Source organism: Neophocaena asiaeorientalis, unplaced genomic scaffold, assembly GCF_003031525.2.
Source record: "Neophocaena asiaeorientalis asiaeorientalis breed wild unplaced genomic scaffold, Neophocaena_asiaeorientalis_V1.1 scaffold417, whole genome shotgun sequence".
NCBI classification, from domain to species: Eukaryota; Metazoa; Chordata; class Mammalia; order Artiodactyla; family Phocoenidae; genus Neophocaena; species Neophocaena asiaeorientalis.
This window is the reverse complement of record NW_020175387.1, coordinates 1099080-1124327: the sequence shown is the minus strand read 5'-3', so window position 1 is coordinate 1124327 and position 25248 is coordinate 1099080. Positions and strand designations below refer to the sequence as shown.

The window sequence follows — 25248 nt, the reverse complement described above, 5'->3', positions numbered from 1 at the left end:
AACAGTGGGACTATAAAGTTGAATTTTTGGTCATTAATGTACAGAAAATGTTGCAGCAACCCCAAAGAGATTTCACTAGAAACGATTTTCCTGTTTATGTAGCTTGTTTATGCACCCCCTTAGAAAATCAGGCAGAAGGGCATCCACTGCCACCGTCTTCCATTGTAATTATATGTAAAATAAATATGGACTGCATGATTTATTATGGAAATATTTCACTTGTGTGCCTTTAATATTTCTTTTAAACAGGTAGTATAACACCAACTGTGGAACTGAATGGGCTTGCTATGAAAAGGGGAGAGCCTGCCATCTACAGGCCGTTAGATCCAAAGCCTTTCCCAAATTATAGAGCTAATTACAACTTTCGGGGCATGTACAATCAGAGGTTTGTATGTCTTCTTTGGTTTTGTTCTTATTTATTATTTTACGCATATTGTAAAAGTTTCTGAAACTCAAAAGGTATTTTTGTTGTAAAGAAAATTCACTTGGGGCATTTTGCATGGAATTTAGATACATCAAGCTTATCAGGAATACTTAAAGTAATAAATAAAGAAAATTAACTTTTTCAGGAGCTAGTTGTTGCTGAGTCATAAGAGCCCTGTGTTTGCTGCATGCAGGACCATGTTTTAAAATCATTCCACAGTGTGGTGTGGGCTTTCCAGTTATCTTGCTCATTTAGTCACCAAGCAGATGCTTAGCTTAATTAGTGCTTTTCTTAATTTTTCCGCATACCTTGCAAATATGACTTTATAACTTATAGGAAAGTTGTTAGAAGGATTTACTAAGTATTTCTGCACATTGAATAATTTTGTGATAGTTATAAGTGTAACAGAATTTTCTTTTGCAAGCATGGCAGAATTCTTTTAAAAAGTTCAGGGTTTTTTTTCCCTGATCATTTATAAAAGTCATGTAACTCATTGTTGAGAATGTGGAAATGCAGAAAGTTAAAAATACAAATAATTTGCAATCCCAGAATTAAACACCTTTAATATTTTGTTGTACTTTACATTCTTTTTATTCTTTGCATATAAATATATTTAACCAAATGGAAATTATCCTTTATATGCAATTTCTGTATTACTTTATGGAGGTATAATATATGAACAGTAAAATGCACAGATCTTAAATGTGCATCTTGACGACTTTATTTTATTACTTCATTTATGTATATATGTATTTATAGTTTATTTGATGACTTTTTAACATATTTATATCCTCCTGTGGTCACCACCCCATCAAACTCCAGAACATTTGCATCACCCTGAGAATTTCCTCAGACTTATTTGCACTTGATACACCTCCTCCCAGAAGTAACCACTGTTCTATCACCATAGGTTAGTTTTGCCTGCCCTTGAACTTCTATAAATAGACTCATTCAGTATTTATTCTTTTGTGTCTGGCTTTTTTCACTTCATATAATGGTTTTTTTGTTTTGTTTTTGTTTTCTTGAGATTCATCCATGTTGCATTTTTTGAGATTCATCCAGTTTTTGTTGCTGAATAATGTTTCTTTGTATGAATATATCATCATTTGTTCATTTTGAATATGCAGTATTGTGCCCTCTTTTCACTTTATACAGATAGTATTTTTCATATCTTTAAGTAGCCTTTGAAAAATATTTTTGATGGTTATATAATGCTTCATATGGCTAGGGTGTACTCTACCAGTATTTAAACAGGTATAAACAATGAATACTTGATAAGTATATAAAAAAAATACCTGTTTTTGATCATCTACATTGTTCCTCCCCCACTTTTTTTTTTGCGGTACCCGGGCCTCTCACTGCTGTGGCCTCTGCCATTGCGGAGCACAGGCTCCGGATGCGTAGCCTCAGCGGCCATGGCTCACGGGCCCAGCTGCTCCGCGGCATGTGGGATCTTCCCAGACCGGGGCATGAACCCGCGTCCCTTGCGTCGGCAGGCGGACTCTCAACCACTGTGCCACCAGGGAAGCCCCTCCCCTTTTTTTGACAATTATAAATAATGTTGCAGTAAAAATTATATACAAGTTTTTGTTCACATCACTGATTATTTCCTTAAGATATATTACTATAAGGGGAATATTGGGTTAAGAAGAGTAATTTATTGATATTACCTGATTACATTAAAGCGTATACTAATTTCTTATAGTATGTTTTGTACTATTCTGACAACATTGAGTTTAAAACACATTGTCTTGTTTGATAGTTAAAAAGTGGTATGTTTAATGTTTTTTGCTTTTATTGATAACTTACGAGGCTCAACAGTTTTTCAAATATATTAGTTACTTGTCCATTTTGATTTGTCTATTTTAATTTGCTAATTTTTATTGCATTGCTTGATCAGTCTTCAAATGTTTATGTGTTGAGGGTTAGCATTAAGTCTATTCTATTTGTTTGATTTTCCTGCTTTTAAAAAATTGGCTTTTAGTTTTGTGTTTGTTTTTAATGTACTACAGTTTTAAATGTTATATGGTCTAATCTATTAAATTTTTTGGTGTGATTTCTCCCACTGCTTCTATGCCTAAGTAATTCTTTCTCATGTGTGATCAGATATTTGCTGGTGCTTAAACATTTTTTCTTTTTAATTGAGGCATAATTGACATGACATTGTGTAAGTTTTAAGGTATACAATATATTGATTTGATGCATTTGTATTGCAGTAGGATTGCCATTGTAGTGTTAGCTGATAACCTCTATCCAGTCACATATCATTTCTCTTAGTGTTGGGATGCTGATGCTTTTAAAATCATTTTGTATGTTTACCGACCAATTATTACAATTCAGATATTAGGAGAAGTTACTTATCTAATCAACAGACAATCTAATACTTTTTGGAGTCTTGCTTGGTAGTGGAAAAATTGCCATTTAAGATCTAGTCCTATTCAAATTGTAAATGGTTCGTTTAAATATTGTTCGAGTTCTCTAAGAAAACCTTCTGCCTCTCCCCCCTTCCTCCCCAATGTGTCTGGGGGGAATTTTCTGTATTGTCCTGGTGGGAAGGGAGGGTGCGGGCTCCTCTCGTCTTTGTGGTAATGTCTCTTGTCCACCAGGTAGCTGATACCTCTCTTGCCTGCCCTGCTGAAACCTGCAGTTGGTGACTTGTAGTCCGTCTTTTCCCCCCGGTAATGCTGTCAGAGAGTATTTACCATCTTCCCCTTGCTGTCTTGGCCTCAACTCTTAGCTCTCCTTGGCTCCTTTGGATGTTGTTCCATTCTCACCCTCGTCCGTCTAACTCTGGAACATCCACTGGCAGGCTTACCAGCTCTCAACTTGGTGTCCACCCTGCACGGGAGGCAAGAGGGATACGCTGTTTCTCTTATAGTCGCTTTATTTCTCTTTTTTCTGTTACATAACCACTGTCTTTCTCATCAGTCTGAGGTTACCTAATATAAATAAAACTATTTGCCTACTTGAGTACAACAGATAGGTGGGATCACCTGAGATAGGAACACCTTGTCTGTTTTATACTTGAAAGATATTTTACTTTTAATGTACTATAATGAAGACTCATGAGGGTATTATATTTAAATGCTTATTGTATTTTGATATCTGTAGTCCGTTATTTGAAGTAAAGTTTTGATTAATGAACTTATTATTTTTAAATGAAAGAAATCTAGTTCTAAAACAGTGAAAAATCAGACAGTAATCTCTGTCCTGGGTAAGGTGACAATTTTGATGAAGACCTAAAGGAGCAGGGGGAATAAGCAGTGTGGGTGTCGTGAGAGAGGGGAGAACGTTCAGGCAGAAGAGACAGCAGCGCAGAGCCCCTGAAGTAGGCATGTGCCTGGCGCGTTGATGCCACCACCAGGACGCCAGTGTGGCTGGAACAGAGTAGACCTGGGGGAGAGGAGTTCGGATGTGAGAATGTGACACGGGTCTGGTGGTTTGGTTTGATTTTTTTTTTTTTTTTTCTGTTTTAGATTTTCTGTTAAGATTGTTGTCATTTTTCCTTTGTTGGCAATTTCTAGTTTCAGGATCTGATTCCATGGATGTCATGAGGGCTGCAAGAATTTTTTAATGACTTCTCTAGAGGGTTGTGCCTTAGGCCATTCCCATTTAATGGATCAAGTGGACTTTCCCTTCAGAATTTTGGAGAGTCTTTAGATCACAAAGGGTAAAAAGAAAATAAGGAAGTACTGGTAAGCTGCCGAACCATGTTTCAACTTAAAAGCTCTCTGCTCACAAAAGGTCAAACCTACCCATTACTCATTAGGCTGCTAAAATTATGGTTTCACATATGACCTTAATTTGCAGATGGCAACACCTGAATGCTTTACAGGGAATTTGGAGCCAAAGGTCAGAGGAGACATTCTTCTCCTTGTCAGACTCCAAATGAATCAGTAGCTTCTTAATAAGGCAGGGACTGAAAGGTTAAGAAGTCTAAGAAACAAGTATCATTTAGAGGGATTTTTGAAAAGGTCTTTTCATTTTCCATTTAAAATAATATCAATTAATTAGATATTACCCATGCTTTTAATCTGTTCTTTTCTGATGAGGTGTCTCCACTAGAACTTATTCAGAGGCCTAAGGAGGAACTCATAAAAAGGTCTCCCTCCACCCCATTTTATGACTGCTGGAGAAAAAAGATTTATCCATGAGCAAACTCTGTGGATACAGCTCGGATTCTAAAATACCTGTGTCTCCCTTTGCTGCACCCAAGATGTTTGAAAATGAATATGTCCAGAAGTCTTTTTCTTTCTCATTTGGGGCACTGTTCACTAATGACAGAGCACAAGATATAAAGATTGGAGAACAATTTTATGCTTTTGTTCTCCCACCTTTGTTATAAAAACTTACATACATTATCTCAAGGAGTAGAATGGCTGAAATCAGGCCTCCGACAAATAATTTATCAATTTTTTGTATTCACAGATTAAAAAAGCATTATTGCATGGCTAATGGCCGGAAAGCCCTCTGACCTACAGATGCGGATTGCCAAAGGGCCACAACCCAAACTATATTATATGAGAATGGGAATTTCCGCTGTATGTAACTGGGAGGTCTCTTGGGGAAGTCTTCAGGCTTCTAGCTCTTGTCTCATTTTTCCTGTGCTTGACTTTATTTTCAAAGACACTCTCTTCCCTTTGCTGTACCTTATACGCTACATAGTCCTTAGACTTGTACTGGAGGAGGAACACATTTTTGTTTTGTTTTTGGATAGTTCTTAGAAAAGTTCCGAGTAGCCTGTTCATCCCAGAATTTGGAGATCCCAGAATTCATTCAGACCACATTTGGGATGAGGGGATACTTTAACTGACTAAGCTTGGGTTTGTGCCCAGCCTGGAGAAACAGGGTTTAGTCCCATCCAGACTGCTCTGCAGAGCACAATTATTTTATACGGTGGTTCCCTAAAGGCAAAGATTCAGAGAGAAAATCATTTCCATTACAGTCAGAACATTTGGTTCAGATCCTGGTTCTGATGCTTTCGGTTATGTGATCTCAGACAAGACCCTGGGCCTCCCTTAGTTTCCTCATTTGCTAACTAGAGATAATAATACCAAATGAAAGGACTTCAGCAAGATTGCACTCATTCAGCAAACATTTACCTAACGCCTACTCTTTGCCATGTGTTGTGTTAGATACTTCGATGAAAGACAATCTGATAGACTCTAGTCTGCTAGAAGAGGAAGACAATGAAAAGAAACTAACACAGTGATAGATGCGTCCATTGAATGCTATGGAAACATTGAGAACAAGTAGGGCACTCAGTTTGGGGAATTAAAGAAGCCTCCCAGAAGGAATTGACACCTGAACTGAATCTTCAAGGTTAATGAGGCATAAGCCAGGTGAAGAAGGTAAGAAGAAGCAATCTAGATTTTGGGAACAATGGCAGGGAATCCTGAGAAGTGTAGTTCATTCATGGACTTGCAGGCAATTTGGTTTGAGTGGAATGAAAAGGCTGAAGTTCAGGCAGGTCGATAATGTGGATGTCCTCAAGTGACATGCCAAGAGGTTTAGATTTTATCCTGAGGCCGATTGGAAGCCTTCGAAGGATTTTAAGCTGAGGGATAAAATAATTGTATGTCTGTTTTAGGAATATTGCTTTCACAGTATGTTGGAAAATAGTTTGGATAGGCTGAAAATTCAAGGGAGAAAGATGTATTACGAGGGTGCTGTAACTCAGGCCTAATGTGATGAGAGCCTGGAATAGTGGGGATGGAGAGGAGGGGACAGTGTCTAGATATTTAGGAGGTAGACTTGGGGATTGATTTAAAAAAATTTTTTTATAGTTAATTTTTATTGCAGTATGGTTGATTTATAATGTTACGTTTCTGCTGTACAGCAAAGTAAATCAGTTATACATACACATATATACACTTTTTAAGATTCTGTTCCCAGATACGTCATTAGAGTGTATTGAGTTCCCTGAGCTATTGTTATCTGTTTTATATATAGTAGTATGTATGTGTCAATCCCAATCTCCCAGTCTATTCCTCCCACCCCCCACTCCCCTTGGTAGCCATACATTTCTGTGACTATCCTGTTTTGTAAATAGGTTCATTCGTAGGCATTGGTTGATAGAGGGTATTAAGGATGACTTTCACATATCTGGGTCACTGGTAATAGTGTTCACAATGAGAGGAGTTGGAGTAGATCTTTGGAAAGATGAGGGATTTGGTTTTGACTGTGTTGGGTTTAAATTGCCTGGGAGATATTTCGGAGGAGTCCATTTTATCATTCTTTAAAGCCTCACTGAAGGGCATTCGAAGATTATCTTTGGCTTTGAGGGTTTTCTGGAGGTACTTACGGGAGGAGGAACTTTAGGGTCTAGAGCTTTCAGAACAGGGATGTGTAATGTATCTTGGAGAAAATGGCATTGTTTAGGATACAACCTAAGTTTGAGTGACACATCTATTCTTCATTCATCTAGTATTGATACTTCTTTCCCAAAAGGATTTGGTTATATTAGATGCCATCATTCAATCTGGAACAATTTCATGGCATGCGCCCATGCCAAGTGCCTCTTGTCCTCAGGTATGGTTGGTGTGTTCTATGTCAAAACAGTATTTGGTTGCCTTTGGCTAATGTGTCCAGTTCCTGGTCCAGTTACTTGTAGCTAGGTTAGTAAAGTAGTTTTCTCTTACCATGTGTAGTATGAGTCACAGCAAGTTAAATAAGGAAGGCATTTGGACTGTTTTGCCAAAAAGTTACTTGTTCTTATAGGCAGATCCAGGTACCTACTTGAGGCGTCATAATCTCTTCCCCCCACCTCCAGTTCCCCTGGTTAAATAAGCCTATGAGACTTGGAACTTTATGGACAGCTATGGCTATGAGTAGAAATTTGATAGGTGAAAAGTTTTCTGAAGTATCTGAACTGATTTTATTTCAATATGTTAATTATCAGTAAAACTAGAAATAGTCAAGATTTTAATTTATGAAATAGCTTATTTCAAAGTTTATGTTGTATAGGCTGATGACTAGCTGCTAATTATCATGATGTTGGTGTGCCATTTGTTTTGAGCTTGTTCAAACTATCAATCTAAGTGTTCTTCACCAGTTTGTAATGCCCTTTCAAAAGCATGTTGGAAACAGTTGAGAAACTTTGAATATATTTGTAGCAATACCAAGTATAGAGCTACAATTTTGCTTTCTGCCACAAGATGGTGCTTGTGTACTGTTAAAACAGCATACAGACTGCGCATATTCACTTTGGTTAGTACTCCGAGGTCTGTGTTTAATTGATTAGTGAGAGGTTAAATCGTATGAAATCACCAGTATTTGACCTTTCTTTGACCTGTAAATATTCCAGTTTCATGTGGTTCAACCTAATAGGAAAAATTCGGCCAAGTACACAACTCTAAAGCCTCTTGGATAAGTGAAATAAATATGAAGTGGTGAAAATCAGGAATCCGTTCTATATATAATTTTACCTTCTGTGTATTACATTCTTGGTTTGGGAGATATATTCTTTCTCTTTAATCATATGCTTTATTCATGGAATGGATGTCGGAACTTTTCAAAATGATACTTTTTAAAAAAAAAAAATTTATTTATTTTATCTATTCATTCTTGGCTGCACCGGGTCTTCACCGGTGCTTGTGAGCCCTCTCTAGTTGCAGCAAGCAGGGGCCACTCTTCGTTGCGGTGCGCAGGCCTCCCATTGCGGTGGCCCCTCTCGCTGCAGAGCACAGGCTCCAGGCACGCAGGCCTCCACAGTTGTGGCACGTGAGCTCAGTAGTTGCGACTCGCAGGCTCCAGAGCGCAGGCTCAGCGGCCGTGGCGCACAGGCCCAGCTGCTCCGCGGCATGTGGGATCCTCCCGGACCAGGGCTCGATCCTGTGTCCCCTGCATTGGCAGGTGGGCTCCCAATCACTGCGCCACCAGGGAAGCCCAAAATGATACTTCTTTTAAAAGTGATATTTCTGGGCTTCCCTGGTGGCGCAGTGGTTGAGAGCCCGCCTGCCAATGCAGGGGACACGGGTTCGTGCCCCGGTCCGGGAAGATCCCACATGCCACGGAGCCTGTGCGTCCGGAGCCTGTGCTCCGCAATGGGAGAGGCCACAACAGTGAGAGGCCCGTGTACCGCAAAAAAAACCCCCAATATTTCTTTATGAGGATATCACTATATAGAATAGATGTAGAACTGAAGGCTACAAGACAAAACTTTTAATATTTCCTCATATTTTTACATAGAATTATATTAATTAAATTAGTAATGTTTTTCATTTGGGGGAAATACGTCTAAACCCATAATAGAGAAACATTAAAATATATTGTCTTTTAAAACTTTCATAAGCCAGAGTAGAGAATTTGAATAGGTTACCAAAGCAAAGATGAGGGAGAATGAACTGGAATTCAATGAAGCCAGGAATCAGAGAGCCAGGGAGATGATTTCAAGGTAAAGGAAGGATTATTCTGGGTCAGAAGCTCTTGTCTTAGGCAGGTTGTGTTTAAAATTAAGAATAGGAACTAGTAACTGAAAGAAGAAAAAAAAAGGAACTAGTGGGCATTGTAACCCTTTAAAACAAAATTCACTGCTTGGTTAGACCAGATGTGACACTCTTCATTTTATGAAATAGAAATATAGCTTTTTTCTTTGAAGTATAATATGAAGAGGGTCCCCCAACGTATGTTTCCCCCAAATATTAGATAAAAATCAAATTATTAAAGAAAACATTTTGGAGGCTTATGTTTCTGGCTGTGATGAAATAACTAGGACTAGATTTACCTTCTCACCATAAACATCTAGAAAACTTGGGTAAGGTTTTTATATTATACATGAACTGATACAATGTGATGTGAAGAGAAGTTGTGGTAAGTTAAAGATGTATACTGATGCATAGCAAAAAAAAAAAAAGAATAGCTAAGAATACAATAGTGGAGATAAAATGGAATCATAAAAAACTTGTAATCTAAAAGAAGGCAGAGAGAGGTAGAAAAGAAGAGTAATGAACACATGGGGTAAATAGAAAACAAAGACTAATGTGATAGATTTAAACCTAGTTATGTTGATAACTATGTTAAATGTAAATGGTCTAAAACACTATAGTTAAAAGGTAGAGAATGTCAGACTATATAAGAGAGCAGGAGAGACACCTATATGATAAGTAAAGAAATTCACCTTAAATATAAAGACAGATTGGCTAAAAGGGTGGAAAATGATATTCTTTGCAAACGTTAATCAGAATAAAGCTGGAGTGGCTATATTTATATCAAAGTAGACTTCAGAACAAGAAATATTATCAGGGATAAAATTACCAATAATAAAAGGGTAAAATCATCAAGAAGGCCTAACTGTTCTAAATATACATGCACCTAGTAACAAGCTTAGAATAAGTAAACAGAAAAGCAGTAAGGCTGCTGCTATGGACTGAATTGTGTACCCCCCCCCCCCAAAATTCATATGTTGAATCCCTATCCCCCAATGCAATGGTATTTGGAGATAGGATTTTTTAAAAATTTAATTAATTAATTAGTTAATTTATTTGGTTGTGCTTGGTCTTAGTTGTGGTAGATGGGCTCCTTAGTTGTGGCATGCAGACTCTTAGTTGCGGCATGCATATGGGATCTAGTTCCCTGGCCAGGGATCGAACCTGGGCCCCCTGCATTGGGAGTGCGGCATCTTAACCACTGTGCCACTGGGGAAGTCCCTGGAGATAGGATCTTTGGGAAGTAATTAGGCTTAGATAGATTTTGAGGGTTGGGCCCTCAATGTGGAATTAGTGCCCTTATAAGAACAGACACCAGATAGCTAGCTCCCTATTCTGCTCCTCCCCTCTGCCCCTACGTGAGGACATAAGAAGTTCGATGTCTACAAGACAGGAAGAGAGCTCTTTCATCAGAAACTGACCATGCTAGCACCTTGATCTTGGATGTCTAGCCTCCACAACTGTGAGAAATTTAATTTCTGTTTAAGCCTCTCAGTCTATGGTAATCTGTTAAGTGTCACAGCTTAAGCTAAGACATTGATAGAATTCAATAACACTGTCATCCAGTGTTATGAAACTCTCCATTCAATAACAACAGAATATGCATTCTTTTCAAGTGCACGTGGAACATTCAGCAAGACAGGTGATATGCTGTGCTGTGAGACAGTTTTCAATAAATTTAAGAGAATTGAAATAATATAAACTATGTCATCTGATCACAGAGGGATTAAGTTAGAAATAAATAACATAAAAATATCTGGTAAGTTCTGGTAAATATCTGGTAAATATTTGGAAATTTATCAAGACATTTCTAAGTAATGCATGGGTCAAAGGAGAAATCACAAAGAATATTAGAAAAATATTTTGAACTAAATGAAGGTGAAAATGAAACATTGAAATATGTGGGTACAGTGAAAGTAGTGGTTGGAGGGGATTGTATGTTTTTAAATGCTTACGTGAGAAAAAAAAAGATCCAAAATTAATGCTTTAGGCCTCTACCTTAAGAAGCTAGAAAAAGAAGAGCACATTAAAAATCAAAATACAGAGAAGGAAATGATAAAGATAGGAGCAGAAACCAATGAAATTGGAAGTGGACAAACAATTGAAAAAATCAGTGAAATCAATGAAATCAAAAGGTGCTTCTGGGAAAAGATATATAAAATTGATAAGTTTCTAGCTAGACTGATAGAAGAGAGAAGGTGAAGATATATTTATTACCAACATCAGAATAAAAGAAGGAATTCTACTAACATTAAAAAAATTATAAGGGAACTTCATGAATGACTTTGTTTATAAATTTGATAACTTAGATCGTTGATTGGCAAACTGTGACCTGCAGGCTCATTGCCTGCAGTTTTATTGGAACATAGCCATGTCCACTTATTTATTTATTTATTTATTGGCTGCACAGCTTGCAGGATCTCAGTTCCCTGACCAGGGATTGAACCCAGGGCCACAGCAGTGAAAGCCCAGAATCCTAACCACTAGGCCACCAGGGCACTCTCAGTTCCCAACTCATTTTATGAGGCCAGCATTATCTTGTACCAAAACCAGACAAAAAACTTAAAACTTTTGATCAGTATCCATCATCATCATAGATATAAAAACCCTTAACAAAATATTAGCAATTTGGGCTTCCCTGGTGGCGCAGTGGTTGAGAGTCCGCCTGCTACACAAAAAAAAAAAAAAAAAAAATTAGCAGTTTAAATTCAGCAACATTTAAATAATTTAATACACATGATTAAATGGAATTTATCTTAGGAAAGCATTAACCATATTAATAGAATAAAGGAGAAAAACCATATGAGCATTTTAAAAAAAAATTTATTTATTTTTGGCTGCGTTGGGTCTTTGTTGCTGCACGCGGACTTTCTCTAGTTGCGGGGAGTGGGGGCTACTCTGCGTTGCGGTGCGTGGGCTTCTCATTGCAGTGGCTTCTCTTGTTGTGGAGAACGGGCTCTAGGGCGCGCAGACATCAGTAGTTGTGGCTCGCGGGCTCTAGAATGCAGGCTCAGTAGTTGTGGTGCACGGGCTTAGTTGCTCCACGGCGTGTGGGATCCTCCCGGACCAGGGCTCGATCCCATGTCCCCTGCATTGGCAGGCGGATTCTTAACCACTGCGCCCCCAGGGAAGTCCCGCTCATCTGATTAGACACAGAAGAAGCATTTGTTGAAAGTCAGCACTCATTCATGATATAGACTCATCAAACTAGGAATGTAAGAGAACTTGCTTAATCTGATAAAGGACTTCCCTAAACAACTTCTAGCTAACATTATGTTTTTTAGTGAGAGACTGAGCACTTGTACGATGAGAACAAGGCAATGATGTACACCATAATCACTTCTATTCGACATTGTACTTGAGTTCTCGCAAGTGCAGGAAGAAGAGGAAATAAATGGGGGAAAATATTGGAAAAAGTAGAAATAAAGCTGTCTTTATTTGCAAGTGACATGATCCTGTATGTAGAAAATTATAAGAAATCACAACTAAAAAGCTACTAAATAGATGAGTTGAGCCAGATCACAGGTTACAAGGTCAGTATACCAAAAATCAACAGTATTTCTGTTTAATAGTGTGACAACCGGAAAATTTAAAAAGCATAAATGCATATACTCACCGTTAGATATAACAAAATATGTGCATAACCTGTATACTGAAAGTGAGAAAATATTGCTCAGACAAATTAAAGAACACTTGCTATTATTAAAATGCCAGTTTTCCTAAAGTTAACATGAAGATACAATGCAATCTCAATCAAAATCCTAACAGGTTTTTTTTTTTTTGGTAAAATTGATAAAATAAAATTAACATAGTGTGGAGATGCAAAGGTTCTGCAGTAGCCAAAACGGTTTAGAAAAGGATGAGCAAATTTGGAGAGCTCACACTACCTGACTTCAAGATTTGCTATAAAGCTACAGTAAGTAAGACAGTGGAATATTGGCATGGGGAATAATATACCCTCATACCTAGGTATTCATGGAGGGATTAGTTCCAGAACCTCACTCCCAACCCCTGCAGATATCATAATCTGACATTGCTCAAGTCCCTTATGTAAAATGGTTTAGTATTTGCATATAATCTATGCACATTCTCTGGTATACTTTAAATCATCTCTAGATTACTTATAATACTTAATACAACATAAGTGCTATAAAACAGTTGGCAGGGCATGTGGAAAATTCAAGTTTTACTTTTTGGGACTTTCTGGAATATTTTTTTCTATTTCCTACCCACGGTTGGTTGAATCCATGGATGCGTAACCCACAGATACGGATGGCCAACTATATAGATCATTGGAACAGAATAGAACAGAGGTTGGCAAACTATGACCCATGGACCAAATCTGGCCTGCCTCTTTTTGTATGGCCTGCAAGCTAAGAATGTTTTTTACATTTAAAAATGGTTGAGGGAAAAATCAAAGAATGATATTTCATAACATATAAAATTTAGATGAAATTGAAATTTGTGTCTGTCAGTGAAATTTCATTGGAACACAGCCATGATCATTTGTTTATGTTTTGTCTGTAGCTGCTGTCATGCTACAGCAGCAGAGTTTGAGTAGGTTTGACAGAAATGTTGTGGCTTGCAGAGCCCCAAATATTTACTATCTAGCCCTTTATAGAAGAAGTTTGCTGATCCCTGGAATATAGAGTCAAGAAATAAAAAACCCGCATAGGGTCACTTTGTTTTTTTCAAAATTAATTTCAACAAAGGTGTTAATAGGCAAAGGCTACTCTTTCCAACAGCAGTGATAAAACAGTTGCATACCCAGATGGGAAAAAATGATCCTCAACACTTACCTCACACCATAGACAAAAATTAATTAGAAATGGATCATAGATCTACATTTAAAAAGTTGTAAACTTTCTAGAAGAAAAATTTTTGTTACTTTGGATATAGGCAAAGATTTCTTAGAACACAGAGAACACAAATCATAGAAGAAAAAGTTGAGAACTTGAACTTCATCAAAATTTAAAACTTCTAGTACCTGAAAATCACTTTTAAAAGTGAAAAAGCAGGACATATACTGGAAGAAAACATTTGCAGTACTTATGCTGACAGAGGATTTGCATCCAGGATGATATAAATGAACACCTACAACTCAGTAAGACAAGTATGAACGAAATATTTGACTAGACACTTTAATGATGAAGAGATAAGAATGGCTAATAAGCACATGAAAAGATGCTTGAAATCATTAGTTATCAGGGAAATGTGGCTTAAAACCATAGCGAAAATTTAAAAAGGCTGATAATACCAAGTGACAGGGTGGGGCTACTGGAACTCTCGTACACTACTGTTGGGAATATTAATGGTACGATCATGCTGTCATGGTTTGTCACTCTCTAGTTAAACATACACTTAACCACGCCACCCAGCAATTCCACTCCTGGTATTTACCTAAGAGAAATGAAAATATGTGGCTATTCAAAGACTTGTACTTGAGTGTTTGTAGCATTTTTCTTTGTAATAGCCCTGAACTGGTCATATCCACCACCAGGTAAGTGGTTAAACAAATTGTATCATAACTATGCCATGGAATACTACTCAGTAGTAACACTTCTGATCCAAGCCACAGTATGGATGAATCCCCAAAACATTATGCTGGACAAAAGAAGCCAGATACATAGGGTATATACTATAAGATTCTATTTTTGTGACATTTTAGAACAGACGAAACTAATCCATTGTGACAGAAAGGTGGGGATTTCTTCTATAAGATATCAACACTTTCTTCTGGGTGATGGAAATGTTCTATATCTTGATTTTTGTGATTGTTATATGGATGTATATCAAAACTCATTAATTATGAGCTTAAAGTAGTCCCATTTCATTATATGTAAAATTTATCTCAATAAAGTTAACTTAAAAATACATTTTGTAATTCTCAATTTTCTTCGAAGCTAAAACTGTTTCTCAGAAAGCATCTCATTTTTGCCTCTCAAGCATTTGGCTAAAACCACTGTAAATGTCTTACTAGGGGCTAAAATAATATTTACCTCATAGAGTGTTTGAGGATAAGATACGTCTGTAAATTGCTTAGCTTCTGCTTTTCCTCAGTGAACATGATTTGATTGTTAGCTGTTATTATACTGTAGGTAAAACAGCCTAGTTGCAAGTGCAGCCTCTGGAGTTGAAATGGTAGCTGTGTGGATTTGAGCAGGTTACTCAAGCATTCTGATTCTCAGTTAACTCACCTGTAAGTTGGAGAAAATAAATTATGCTTCCTCATAGTGTAGTTTTCAGGATAAAATATAACAATTCCGTGACCACACATGGCCCATTGCCATAATGTTTTTAGTTCCTTAAAAATAATTTAAATAACAGTGTATTTGTACTAGGACATTATTATTTTGAGAGATTTAAAAAATTTCACTTCTGCCCAATTAAAAAAAATTAGACTATTTTTCTATTATTATTTCTGAGTATATACTTCAGAGAAGGGGTGACTGATTTTGTAACACAAATATGCATACTTTTGGCCTTTTGTTGGAATTTAGTTGACATTGGAATAATACTGCCCTTGCAGCCCAGAGAGTCATTTTTCCTTTGGAAAACTACTGTGTACTTCGGCAGTTATTAACTTAGGATTTAAACGCAAGCCTCAGAAAATCTGTGCCTTTTATGTAATTGCTTGCAGCGTTTTATACACATACCTCTTCTGCCTTGTCATAGCTTTATAGCCATCCATTTTACCTTTGATCTTTCAGCTTTCTCACTTTCATTCCCAAAGAATGGCTAGCCTTTGTTTTCTTGCCACTGAGTTTGTATTCAAGTACTAATAACTTGGTAATAAATTTCCCATGTTACAAGTTCAGAACTTCATACTCCTTTGTTCTGTTGTTGAAGGCAGGCAGGCAGGCCCAAGGCTCACCACTGAACTTTGGATTAGAGAGTGTTTAAAATATCTGGTATGTTTATTACATAAAAAATATTTTCATGCCACACAAGTTTAACATTTTTTATACCCTCCCCCCCAAAAAAAACCCCACAAAACAAAAGCAGAAAGTAAACAAAGCCAGTTCTTAAATTAAAAAATTACTTCTTAAATTCTGGCTTGACCTTTGAGTTTTGTTTAGTCATTTTTTTAAAAAAATGCTCTTGAGATCCATTTTGAGTTCTTTATACTAAAAGTTTATGCATTATTTTCCATAAAGGTGAATATAAGGAAATTAGCATCAAAAGAATAATTATATCTTTTTTTCCCCTCAAGTTTATCATGATTCTTTAGGAAAGTGCAGCCATGACTTAGATGTGATAAATGCTAAATTTATGATTTTTTTTACAAGAATTGATCTGTCTTTCTAGTCCTAAATTTGTTTTAAAAATTTAAACAATTTTTATCCTAGATTAGGGGAAATAAACCACATCCTCTATTCATTTATCTGAGACTAATTTTATTAATCTATTGTTCAAGCTCTGAAAACCAAGCACAATAGTTAGTTCCCTTTGTGTTTGAAGCAGTACTGTCTCACAGATGTCTTTATCTTTTTGTTCACTTGAGCAAAATCTTGCTTTAGCAATGCTTATTGATTAACTTGTGTTTTAAGGAAATATCTGGGCAAAATGACGGTTCAATTTATGAAGCTCTTTTTAAAGTGGCAAGTCACAGGTAGATGAGTGGGCTTTCAGTTTTTAGAATTGTGCAAAGAAAATTTATATAGGTTGCTCATATTAGCTCTGAGAAATTCTGAATCTTTTTTTCTTTTGTTTTGGAGAGTTCCTTCATGAATTGAGAAACAGTGTTATCTACCAGGTGTTTCTCCTTAATATCCAATCACTTTTTATGTATTTCCTTCAACTATTGATTTTTAGTGAAGAGTTTGTGAAGTTTTTAATGTTAATTGGATTTAGAAAGAAATTTAAATACAGTTTTTAATGCAAGTGCTGTGACTTTTAATAATGAGAGTTTATGTTGCATGTTTATAGAAGTTTCTGTAATAATAGAATTTCTTGGAAATAGAATATTGTGTCTAATAAATTCTGGGCAAGATTTGGGTGATCATCAAAATAGGCCGTGTTCCAAAGTTTGTTTCTGTGTTGGTTACTGGAAACTTAGAATGTATTTTCTCATAGAAAGATTGTAATAAATGGTGGCAAAGTTCCCAAGATAGCCTATAAAATCTCATTTTAATTACAGTGAACAGTGTACCTTGTAAATATTTCTAACTTTGGCTTCCAGGGAACCTTTTCCCCTTGATGCCACCTGATCAATAGCAGTGAGCCTCTTGCAAGTCTGACAATGGCAGGAGTAGAAAAGAAAGGAAGGGGTGATGGAAAGAGGGAGTTTCCTCCTCTACAGCTTTAATTTCAAATTGTTTATTAATGGAAGCAGGTTTAGTCAGCCCAAAGAAGTGCCTTAAGGTTGGGCATGCTTTAAGAGAAGGCTTTAAGACAAGAGTGGGCTGAATAACCAGATTTAGAAGCAACAGAAAGGCAACTGAAGATGAAAAAGTGATAAACGGATTGACTTAGTCCAGGGCATTGTGGGTAAGATAAGCCTTATAGCAGTAGTACGGAATCTAATGTTCAGTGCAACGTGAAGTTGTTAAGGAGTGGGAATGGCATGCTAGAACAAAAACAATTCCCATATTTTGCAGGGAAATTTCTACTTTATAAAATAAAATCCACATCATCCAAATTTGCTTTTGTACACGGGTTCTGATTTCTCCACATTCTCAACACTTGTTGTTTTCTGTTTTTTTGGTAAAAGTCATCCTAATGGGTGTGAAGTGATCCCACCAATTTTAACACCACATCTCAGTTCCTGATTCTTGTCTGGGGACATGTTTTTTCTCTGATTCATTGACACTAGGAATATATTTATTACTAGATTGGTTCATTAAGTATGTCAGTGTCAGTCAGTGAGAGTTCTTGATCAGCAAGATGCTGGTGAACATGAAGATGACATCATCTTTACTCATGAGCTTATAGCCTAGTGGGAGAGGGTAGACGATTATAATTCAGAATGGTAAATGACATGATGGTGATTACTACAGGCACCTCGAAAGTATACTAGAGCGTTTTTAACTTATTTATCATCAAGATCAGGAATAAGGCATACCATCTCCAAAATTATTCAGCATTGTCCTAGAGGCATTAGTCAGTGCAGTTAGAGGAGAGAGAGAGAGCAATTTAGGGGCACAAGTTTTAGAAAAAAACTGAATCAAAAGAATTCAGCAGGGTAGCATGGTGTAAAATTAAAATCTAGAATCTAGTAGCCTTCAAGTGTACAAGGAATTATAGGTAGAGTATATAATGATAGAGAAAACTCCACTTATAATAACAACAAAGGAGAAAATAATGAGGAATAAACTTAAAAAGAAATATGCAAAAATGCATGAGGAAAACTTTAGAGTACTCTTGAAAGACATAAAAGTAAACCTCAGTGAATGAAAAGATATTTTTGGTGTTGGATAGGCTGGCTCAACATCATAAAAGCTAGTTCAAAAAATAAAGTAAATGAAAGTACAGAGAAGTAATGAAAATTAAAACAAATGAATGAAGTAAAGAATAGAAAAAAGATCTAATTGATAAGTCAAAACTGTAATTTTTAAAATTAACAAAATAGACAAACCACTAGCTAACTATCAAGGAGAGAAAAGGGAGAAAGCACACACAAAACAAAACAAAACAAAACAAAAAGACAAGGAGGAATATCACTATTGGAACCGAGAAAAATTTCAACAGATTACAAGAGACTACTTTGCAGACTTCTGTATAAATATATCTGAAAACGTAGGTGGTATAGATAACTTCCTAGGAAAATACTTTGCACCAAAGTTGACCCATCAGAAATAGAAATAGAAAGCTTAAATGCATCAGTATCCATTGGGAAAAGGTAGAGAAAGTTAATAAGCCCATAAAAAAGCAACAGGCCCATGTGGTTTCACAGGGGAATTTTATCTACCAAGTTGTCAGACCAGATAGTTTTTAATGTTATATTGACTAGACAAAGATAAAGGGGAAAGTGGAATCATTGCTTTACATGTGTTCTATAGATTTGTTATATAGTATTTTCATTATCATTTTTGTTAGTAATTCTGTAGTTCCAGTTTGTATTTTCCCTTTCTTGTTACAGTTGTTTAATAAAGGTTCAATTTCAGAGTAGAAGGGTCTTCTTCTTTTTAAAATTTTGTTACTAATTTTTAGTTTATTATATTGTGATTCCTGACTGTTTTTTATAATATTTCTTTTTGTAGACTCTTACTCATGCTTTCTTGAGATGTAATGTAGTATCAGTGTGAATATTGCAAATGCACTTGAGAGGAAGTATAAAAGATGTGAAGTTTGATATATATATACACATATATATGTATGTATATAGTGTGTGTGTGTATATCTTGTATAAGATTTTGTTGTTTAGGTCTTCTAGTATATCTTAATGTATGTTTTCCCCGTTTGATCTGTGATGTACCAAGAGTGTTATGTTAAAATGTCTTAGTATTTGTGTGCCTCTACCCATGTTTCCTTACATCTCCTGCAGTTCTTGTTTCATAAGGTTGTTGCTGCACTATTTGGCACATTGATGTTCATATATTATTGAAAATTGAAGATTTTAGCATTAAAAGATGTCCTTTGACATTAGTGCATCTTTAGCTGACATTCTACTTTGTCTGATAACAGGAGAATAATTGCTGTGTTCTTTTTATTTCCATTAATCTAGTATGCCTTTGTCTATCCTTTTTTTTTTAGCCTTTCTCTGTTTTTGTCATGTCTCTTGTATATAGCATATAGTTGAATCTTGCTTTGTGAGACAAATTAAAAATCTTTTCCTTTTAAGCCCAAAACATATTTGACTTGAGAAACAAAGACTTGTTTTGGATAATCTGATTTGGGATTGGTTGACAATGTATACTGTTGGGTGGGTGTTTACCATAAATTAAGTGAGCTAAGTCTGCTGCTCTAAGGTTTTAGTGAAAATGTATTTGAAGTGCATGATAAGATAAAAACATTTTATGAAATAAATATTGTATCAGCAGAAGAGTATTGTAATTAACAATATTTAAATTTTCTACCCTTTGTGAGTATACCAAATTAAAGAAGGTGCTGCTAGGTGAAAGAATAACAGATATAATTAATACTTATTTAATAAGTCTTAGTAATGCCTTTTTGGAATACTTCCTAGGACTGGAATACTGAATAATTGTTAAATGTGTAATACATCCTAATGTAAGCCAGGTAGTTTCTAGTTCTTTGCTTTCAGTAAATTGTAAGAGTACCCAGTCAAATTGTCAGTTGCCACATTGTTAAACATAATTTTTCATGGTAGATCACAGTGTAAGTTGTGACACAGAAAAAAATTTTGCTATAACAAAACTTGGGGGTGATTTACTTCTTAACGTGAATAACATTTTATCAGTGATTATACCTAGAAAACTGTGAAATAAGAATAAAATTGAGAACCTGTAATATACATTGTTTTAAAAAGCCCTATCTATCTCACGGAGAAGCATGCCCACTAAGATTTTACTGTTTTTTTTTAAAGAATTACTTATCAAAATTTGTAATATTTATGTCCATTACTTATCTGCTAATAATAATTACAATAGTGGTTCATTCCACAAAAAATTTTTTTTATCGTTCATGCATATGATCACAGGAAATACAAACTTCTAAAAATTTAAGTTAATATCCAACGTAATAAAAAATGTACAAGAGTTCTTTTACGAGGTATGAGCATTAAGTTTGAAGGCCACTGCCATGGACTTATTTGAAGCAAAACTGAATTAGAGATGGCCATGGCAGAAGGCGCAGAGGTGTGTACATTTTTATCTTGATTTTCACATGCATAGGCAAATATGGCAGCTTGATGAAAATGGACTGATTATTTAAAAAGTCTTGAACATGAATATACAGTCATAGTTGGTCTTTTGAGCTCAGTAACACTCAAAAGTGAAATCTTATTTTCTTTCTATGGTATTTAATATAATTCTCCTATTTATGAAATAATAAAATTGTATCCATCATCAGTATTTTTGGTGTAGTCCAGGTAAAAATATTTATCTTGACCCATTCGAGGGCAGCATGAATTTATCTTTGGAATTAGCTTTCACAATGTATGAATGCTTTTGAGTCACAGACTTGATGTAAGCATCATTTAAATAAAGTGTGAAGTTTCTTAGTTAAAATTGAAATCTTTCGTTTGGAATTTTTGTAATATATTAAAAAAAACAATAGCCGTATAAAAGTAAACCCTTTTTTACTTTCTTCTCTCACTTCCCCTGTCCTTTGCAAGTACATTAGAGCTTTTATAAATTTGGAAAGTTGCTCACTTTTATTCTAAATTTAATATTTACTTTGATTTTTAGCTGATGAATTACCAAAGTTAGAATTCTAAGGTGCTCCGTGAAAAATGTATTTGAAGACAAATTTGGGAAATGCTGCTTACTATATCCCTCTGAAGATTCCTTAAAGATTCTTAAAGATGTCGTGCAGAAAATTATTTGTCTGACTGGTTCCCAACCCTGAGTGAATATCAGGCTCTCCTGGAAAGCTTTAACATGTCTGATGGCAGGCTCTGTGGAGAGTAATTAAATCAGAATTTCTGGTTGGGGAATTTGGACACCAGTGTTTTAAAACATTCCCCTGGTGATTCTAATGTGCAGTCATTGGAATACTAACCCAAACACACGTTACCCTCTATTAACATCAAAGATCACTTTATGATATGTTGATTTAAGTAGTCATAGAACTTTTGAAGGAGTTAAAATAGAAGGTGAAAATTACCGTTAACCACAGTCCTCAGGCAATCAATTGTTCTGGACTGCCAGGTGTTCCAAATTGCTGAGGATTTTACCCCTTTTTGAAAACTAAAACTTTTTGTATTTCAGTAATTGAGAGAAAATTTTCTAACGGTTATAGCATACATTTTTCATGTTAAAAATGCTACAGTTATGAACATAAAGAATCTCACATGCTGACTCAGTGTCAGCCATATAAACGACAACTATTACTGTAAGCCTCCTGAGATTGTGGTTTGTTCTTACGCTAGACATCAGTTTCTTGAGCACCAGTCTGCTTTGTTATTTTCTAAATCATCCTGTGCGTTCAGGTTGTCATCTTATTTCTTGTTGCGTCTCAGTGCAGATTTGTATACAGTGCTTGCCCCCGCCTGCTAATTTAATGATCTTAAACTGCTGTTGCCCTAGAAACCGATGTTATAGTTAGAATTGGGAGCAGAGTAAGAGTAACAGGGTTTCGAATTGGGCCCTGTGGTGCTCCTATAAGTGAGAAGTACCTGAGCTTTATTTAGTTCTTGGAGTTTTTGATGTCAGAATTTACTTTTCACTTTATACATTTTGAGTTTCTTCTGCATTTTAGGTAGAATGAAGTTGCCAGTTAACTGAATACAGATTTGGAGAATTATATATTTACAAAATATTTATATATATTTATTTAATGACATGAAGTACTTTGGGATTGGGCAGAAATAACAGTTGCTTTGATAAATTTCATATAATGACTTTCTCATATGTAATGGAGAAGGTTTCATTTGTGTATGATTTTTTCCCCCTTCTTTTTCTTTTTATTATTTTATTTATTTATTTTTGACTGTGTTGGGTCTTTGTTGCTGCACGTGGGCTTTCTCTATTCGCGGTAAGTGGGGGCTACTCTTCATTGCAGTGCGCGGGCTTGTCACTGCGGTGGCTTCTCTTGTTGCAGAGCACGGGCTCTAGGCCGTGGGCTTCAGTAGTTGTGGCATGTGGGCTCAGTAGTTGTGGCTCATGGGCTCTACAGCACAGGCTCGGTAGTTGTGGCACATGGGCTTAGTTGCTCCGCGGCATGTGGGATCTTCCAGGACCAGGACTCGAACCTGTGTCGCCTGCATTGGCAGGCGGATTATTATCCACTGTGCCACCAGGGGAGCCCTCCCCTTTCGTTTGAGTTTAGGAGTTCTTTCTTTTCTCTCTCTGTGAATGTGTGTGTTAAAAAAATAAATTAAAAAGTCTCGTTTCCAAAATGAAATTTGCTAGTAAATAATGTGTACTCTTATGAAATTGTCTGCAGAGTTTGATAATTTTTTTCATGTCATCGCTACAAAGATATTCCTTTATTGACTTGACCTTTTTATTTGGTATTGCATCTTTTCTCCAATCTAGCATCCTTATGTACCTTTTTCTGTTCCTTTATTGCCCTTTGTCTCCACAGTCTCTTCTTAGGAACCAAAAAGAAAAAAAAACAGAACAAAAAAACGACCTTTCTTTTATAATGTAACCATCTCTGTTCACTGATTTAAAAAAAAAAAAAGAAGAAAAAGAAACAGGACTGCAGGATATTTTTCTTTGGAAGAAAAAAGCCTTTTTCTGCGACTTGTGGATCTGAAGTCAACAGAGATGGATGTTGGTTCCATATAAATTATTTCCTGACATTATTGTCTGAAGTATAAATAGTAAATATCCTACCTTGAATGATATTTATTTATTTTACTATTTAAAAAATTTTTAATTTTATTATTTTTATTTTTGGCTGCGTTGGGTCTTTTTTGCTGCGCGTGGGTTTTCTCTAGTTGCGGCGAGCGGGGACTGCTCTTTGTTGCCGTGCGTGGGCTTTTCATTGCGGTGGGTTCTCTTGTCGCAGAGCACAGGCTATAGAGTGTGCGGGCTTCAGTAGTTGTGGCGCGCAGGCCCAGTAGTTGTGGTGCACGGGCTTAGCTGCTCCGTGGCATGTGGGATCTTCCCAGACCAGGGATCGAACCTGTGTCCCCTGCATTGGCAGGCAGATTCTTAACCCCTGCACCACCAGGGAAGTCCCTTTAATGATATTTAAATGGAGGTGACCTTATCATCTGACAAGGATATCCAAGAGAGGTTTCCTTTTATGGCTTGATGTAGATGAGTGACTTAAAACTTTTTCGACTAACCTGTGGTAAGGAATATTTTTTTCAGTAGTGTGACCTAGTACATATTTATGTATGCATACACATGTACAACTAAAACTGAAGATTTATGAAGCAGTAATACCCTAACGTGTGCTGTAGTCTAATATTTTCTATTTTGTTTTATTAAAAATGCTAGTTGTGATTCATTAAATTTATTTCATGACTTGTTGATGGGTCATCATTTGTACTTTGAAAAACACTAATTTAGATGACTTCTAAGATTTCTTCCAACACCAAGATTCTATGTTACTATGAATCCATATTCTTATAGAGAATCAAAGTTCATCATAGAACAGCTGGGGACCAAGTTAAAAGAGGATAATTAGACATTTTTTAAGATATCTGGATGTCCAGCTACCTCAGAGGTGTCATCATTTACTGAAAAAGTATAGATGCTACAAGTAAAATTTGTGGTTTAGTTAATATTGTTGTACCAATGTTTAATTTTTAGTTTTGACCAGTGTACTGTGGTTATATAAGACGCTAACATTAAGGAAAGTTATGTGAAGGGTATATGGGAACTCTTTGTACTATGTTTGCATCTTTTTAATGTATGTAATATTATTCCAAAGTAGAAGTTAAAATATAGAAGAGCATCTTTGAGTAATGTGCTCTCAAAAGCGATATCCCAAACCTTAGCTTTTGTTTTGTTTACAAGTTTTTATTGTGGTACATTGATAATACATTATTAAATCACTGTTCCCAGCAGTAAGTTTTTACTATGATTCTTAGGAGTTAGAGAAAGAAACTAATCAGTAATTTGTATTAAAGTGGAGTTTGATAATCCTACTCGATAGTAGCCTGATAGTTCTTTTTGGGAGTTTAGGACTAAGAGACAAATTAGTAAGATAAATTGTTTGAAGAAGATTTTAAATTGGGGAGTGAGGTCAGGGGCTTTTTTTTTTTTTTAACAGTTCCCATTGTGATAGAAAAAATAAGATACTATATAATGAGGAATATGAGAGTATAGAAATAATCTCTAGAAAGTTATGAAAGATCAGGGTCAGCAGCCTGGAGTTGTATGTTGAGAAAGGGGTCATAGGGAACAGGGTTAGCCAGTCTAAATGAAAATAGGATTCTTTATGTGAACATTTGAAGCAAAAAAATTATCATGAAGTGATGAGGCATTGGAAGGTGCCACTCATTGGCCATTAAAAAATAAAGGAATCTAAAAAAAGAGTGGACATATGTATAACAGATCCACTTTGCTGTACACCTGAAACTAACACAACATTGTAAACCAACTATACCTCAGTAAAAATTTTTAAAAATATATTTTTAACTGGCAAAGTTGGAAACAAGAATAGAAGATATGTGGGAAATGGTCTGATTTTCTAACAGCTTTTCCTGAGCTCGTGACTCTTGGGCATTTCTCTGAGTTGTACCAAGAGACGATGAGGACTGCTGTTAGCTTAGCAGGAAATGGAGAATCGGCAAAAAAGAGTTAGCAGGGCTTCCCTGGTGGCGCAGTGGTTGAGAGTTCGCCTGCCGATGCAGGGGACGCGGGTTCGTGCCCC

At 36.1% G+C, this 25248-nt stretch overlaps 1 protein-coding gene across 8 annotated transcripts in view; it reads left to right on the top strand.

Moving 5' to 3' along the window:
• The window catches only part of STAU2 (staufen double-stranded RNA binding protein 2), a 305778-nt gene that overhangs the window by 50247 nt on the left and 230283 nt on the right, over positions 1–25248 (top strand). For all 8 annotated transcript variants that reach the window (XM_024765757.1, XM_024765756.1, XM_024765753.1 and 5 more), the window contains one exon: positions 250–385. In XM_024765757.1, coding sequence (XP_024621525.1) covers positions 250–385 — 136 coding nt within the window. The remainder of the gene's footprint in view (positions 1–249; positions 386–25248) is intronic.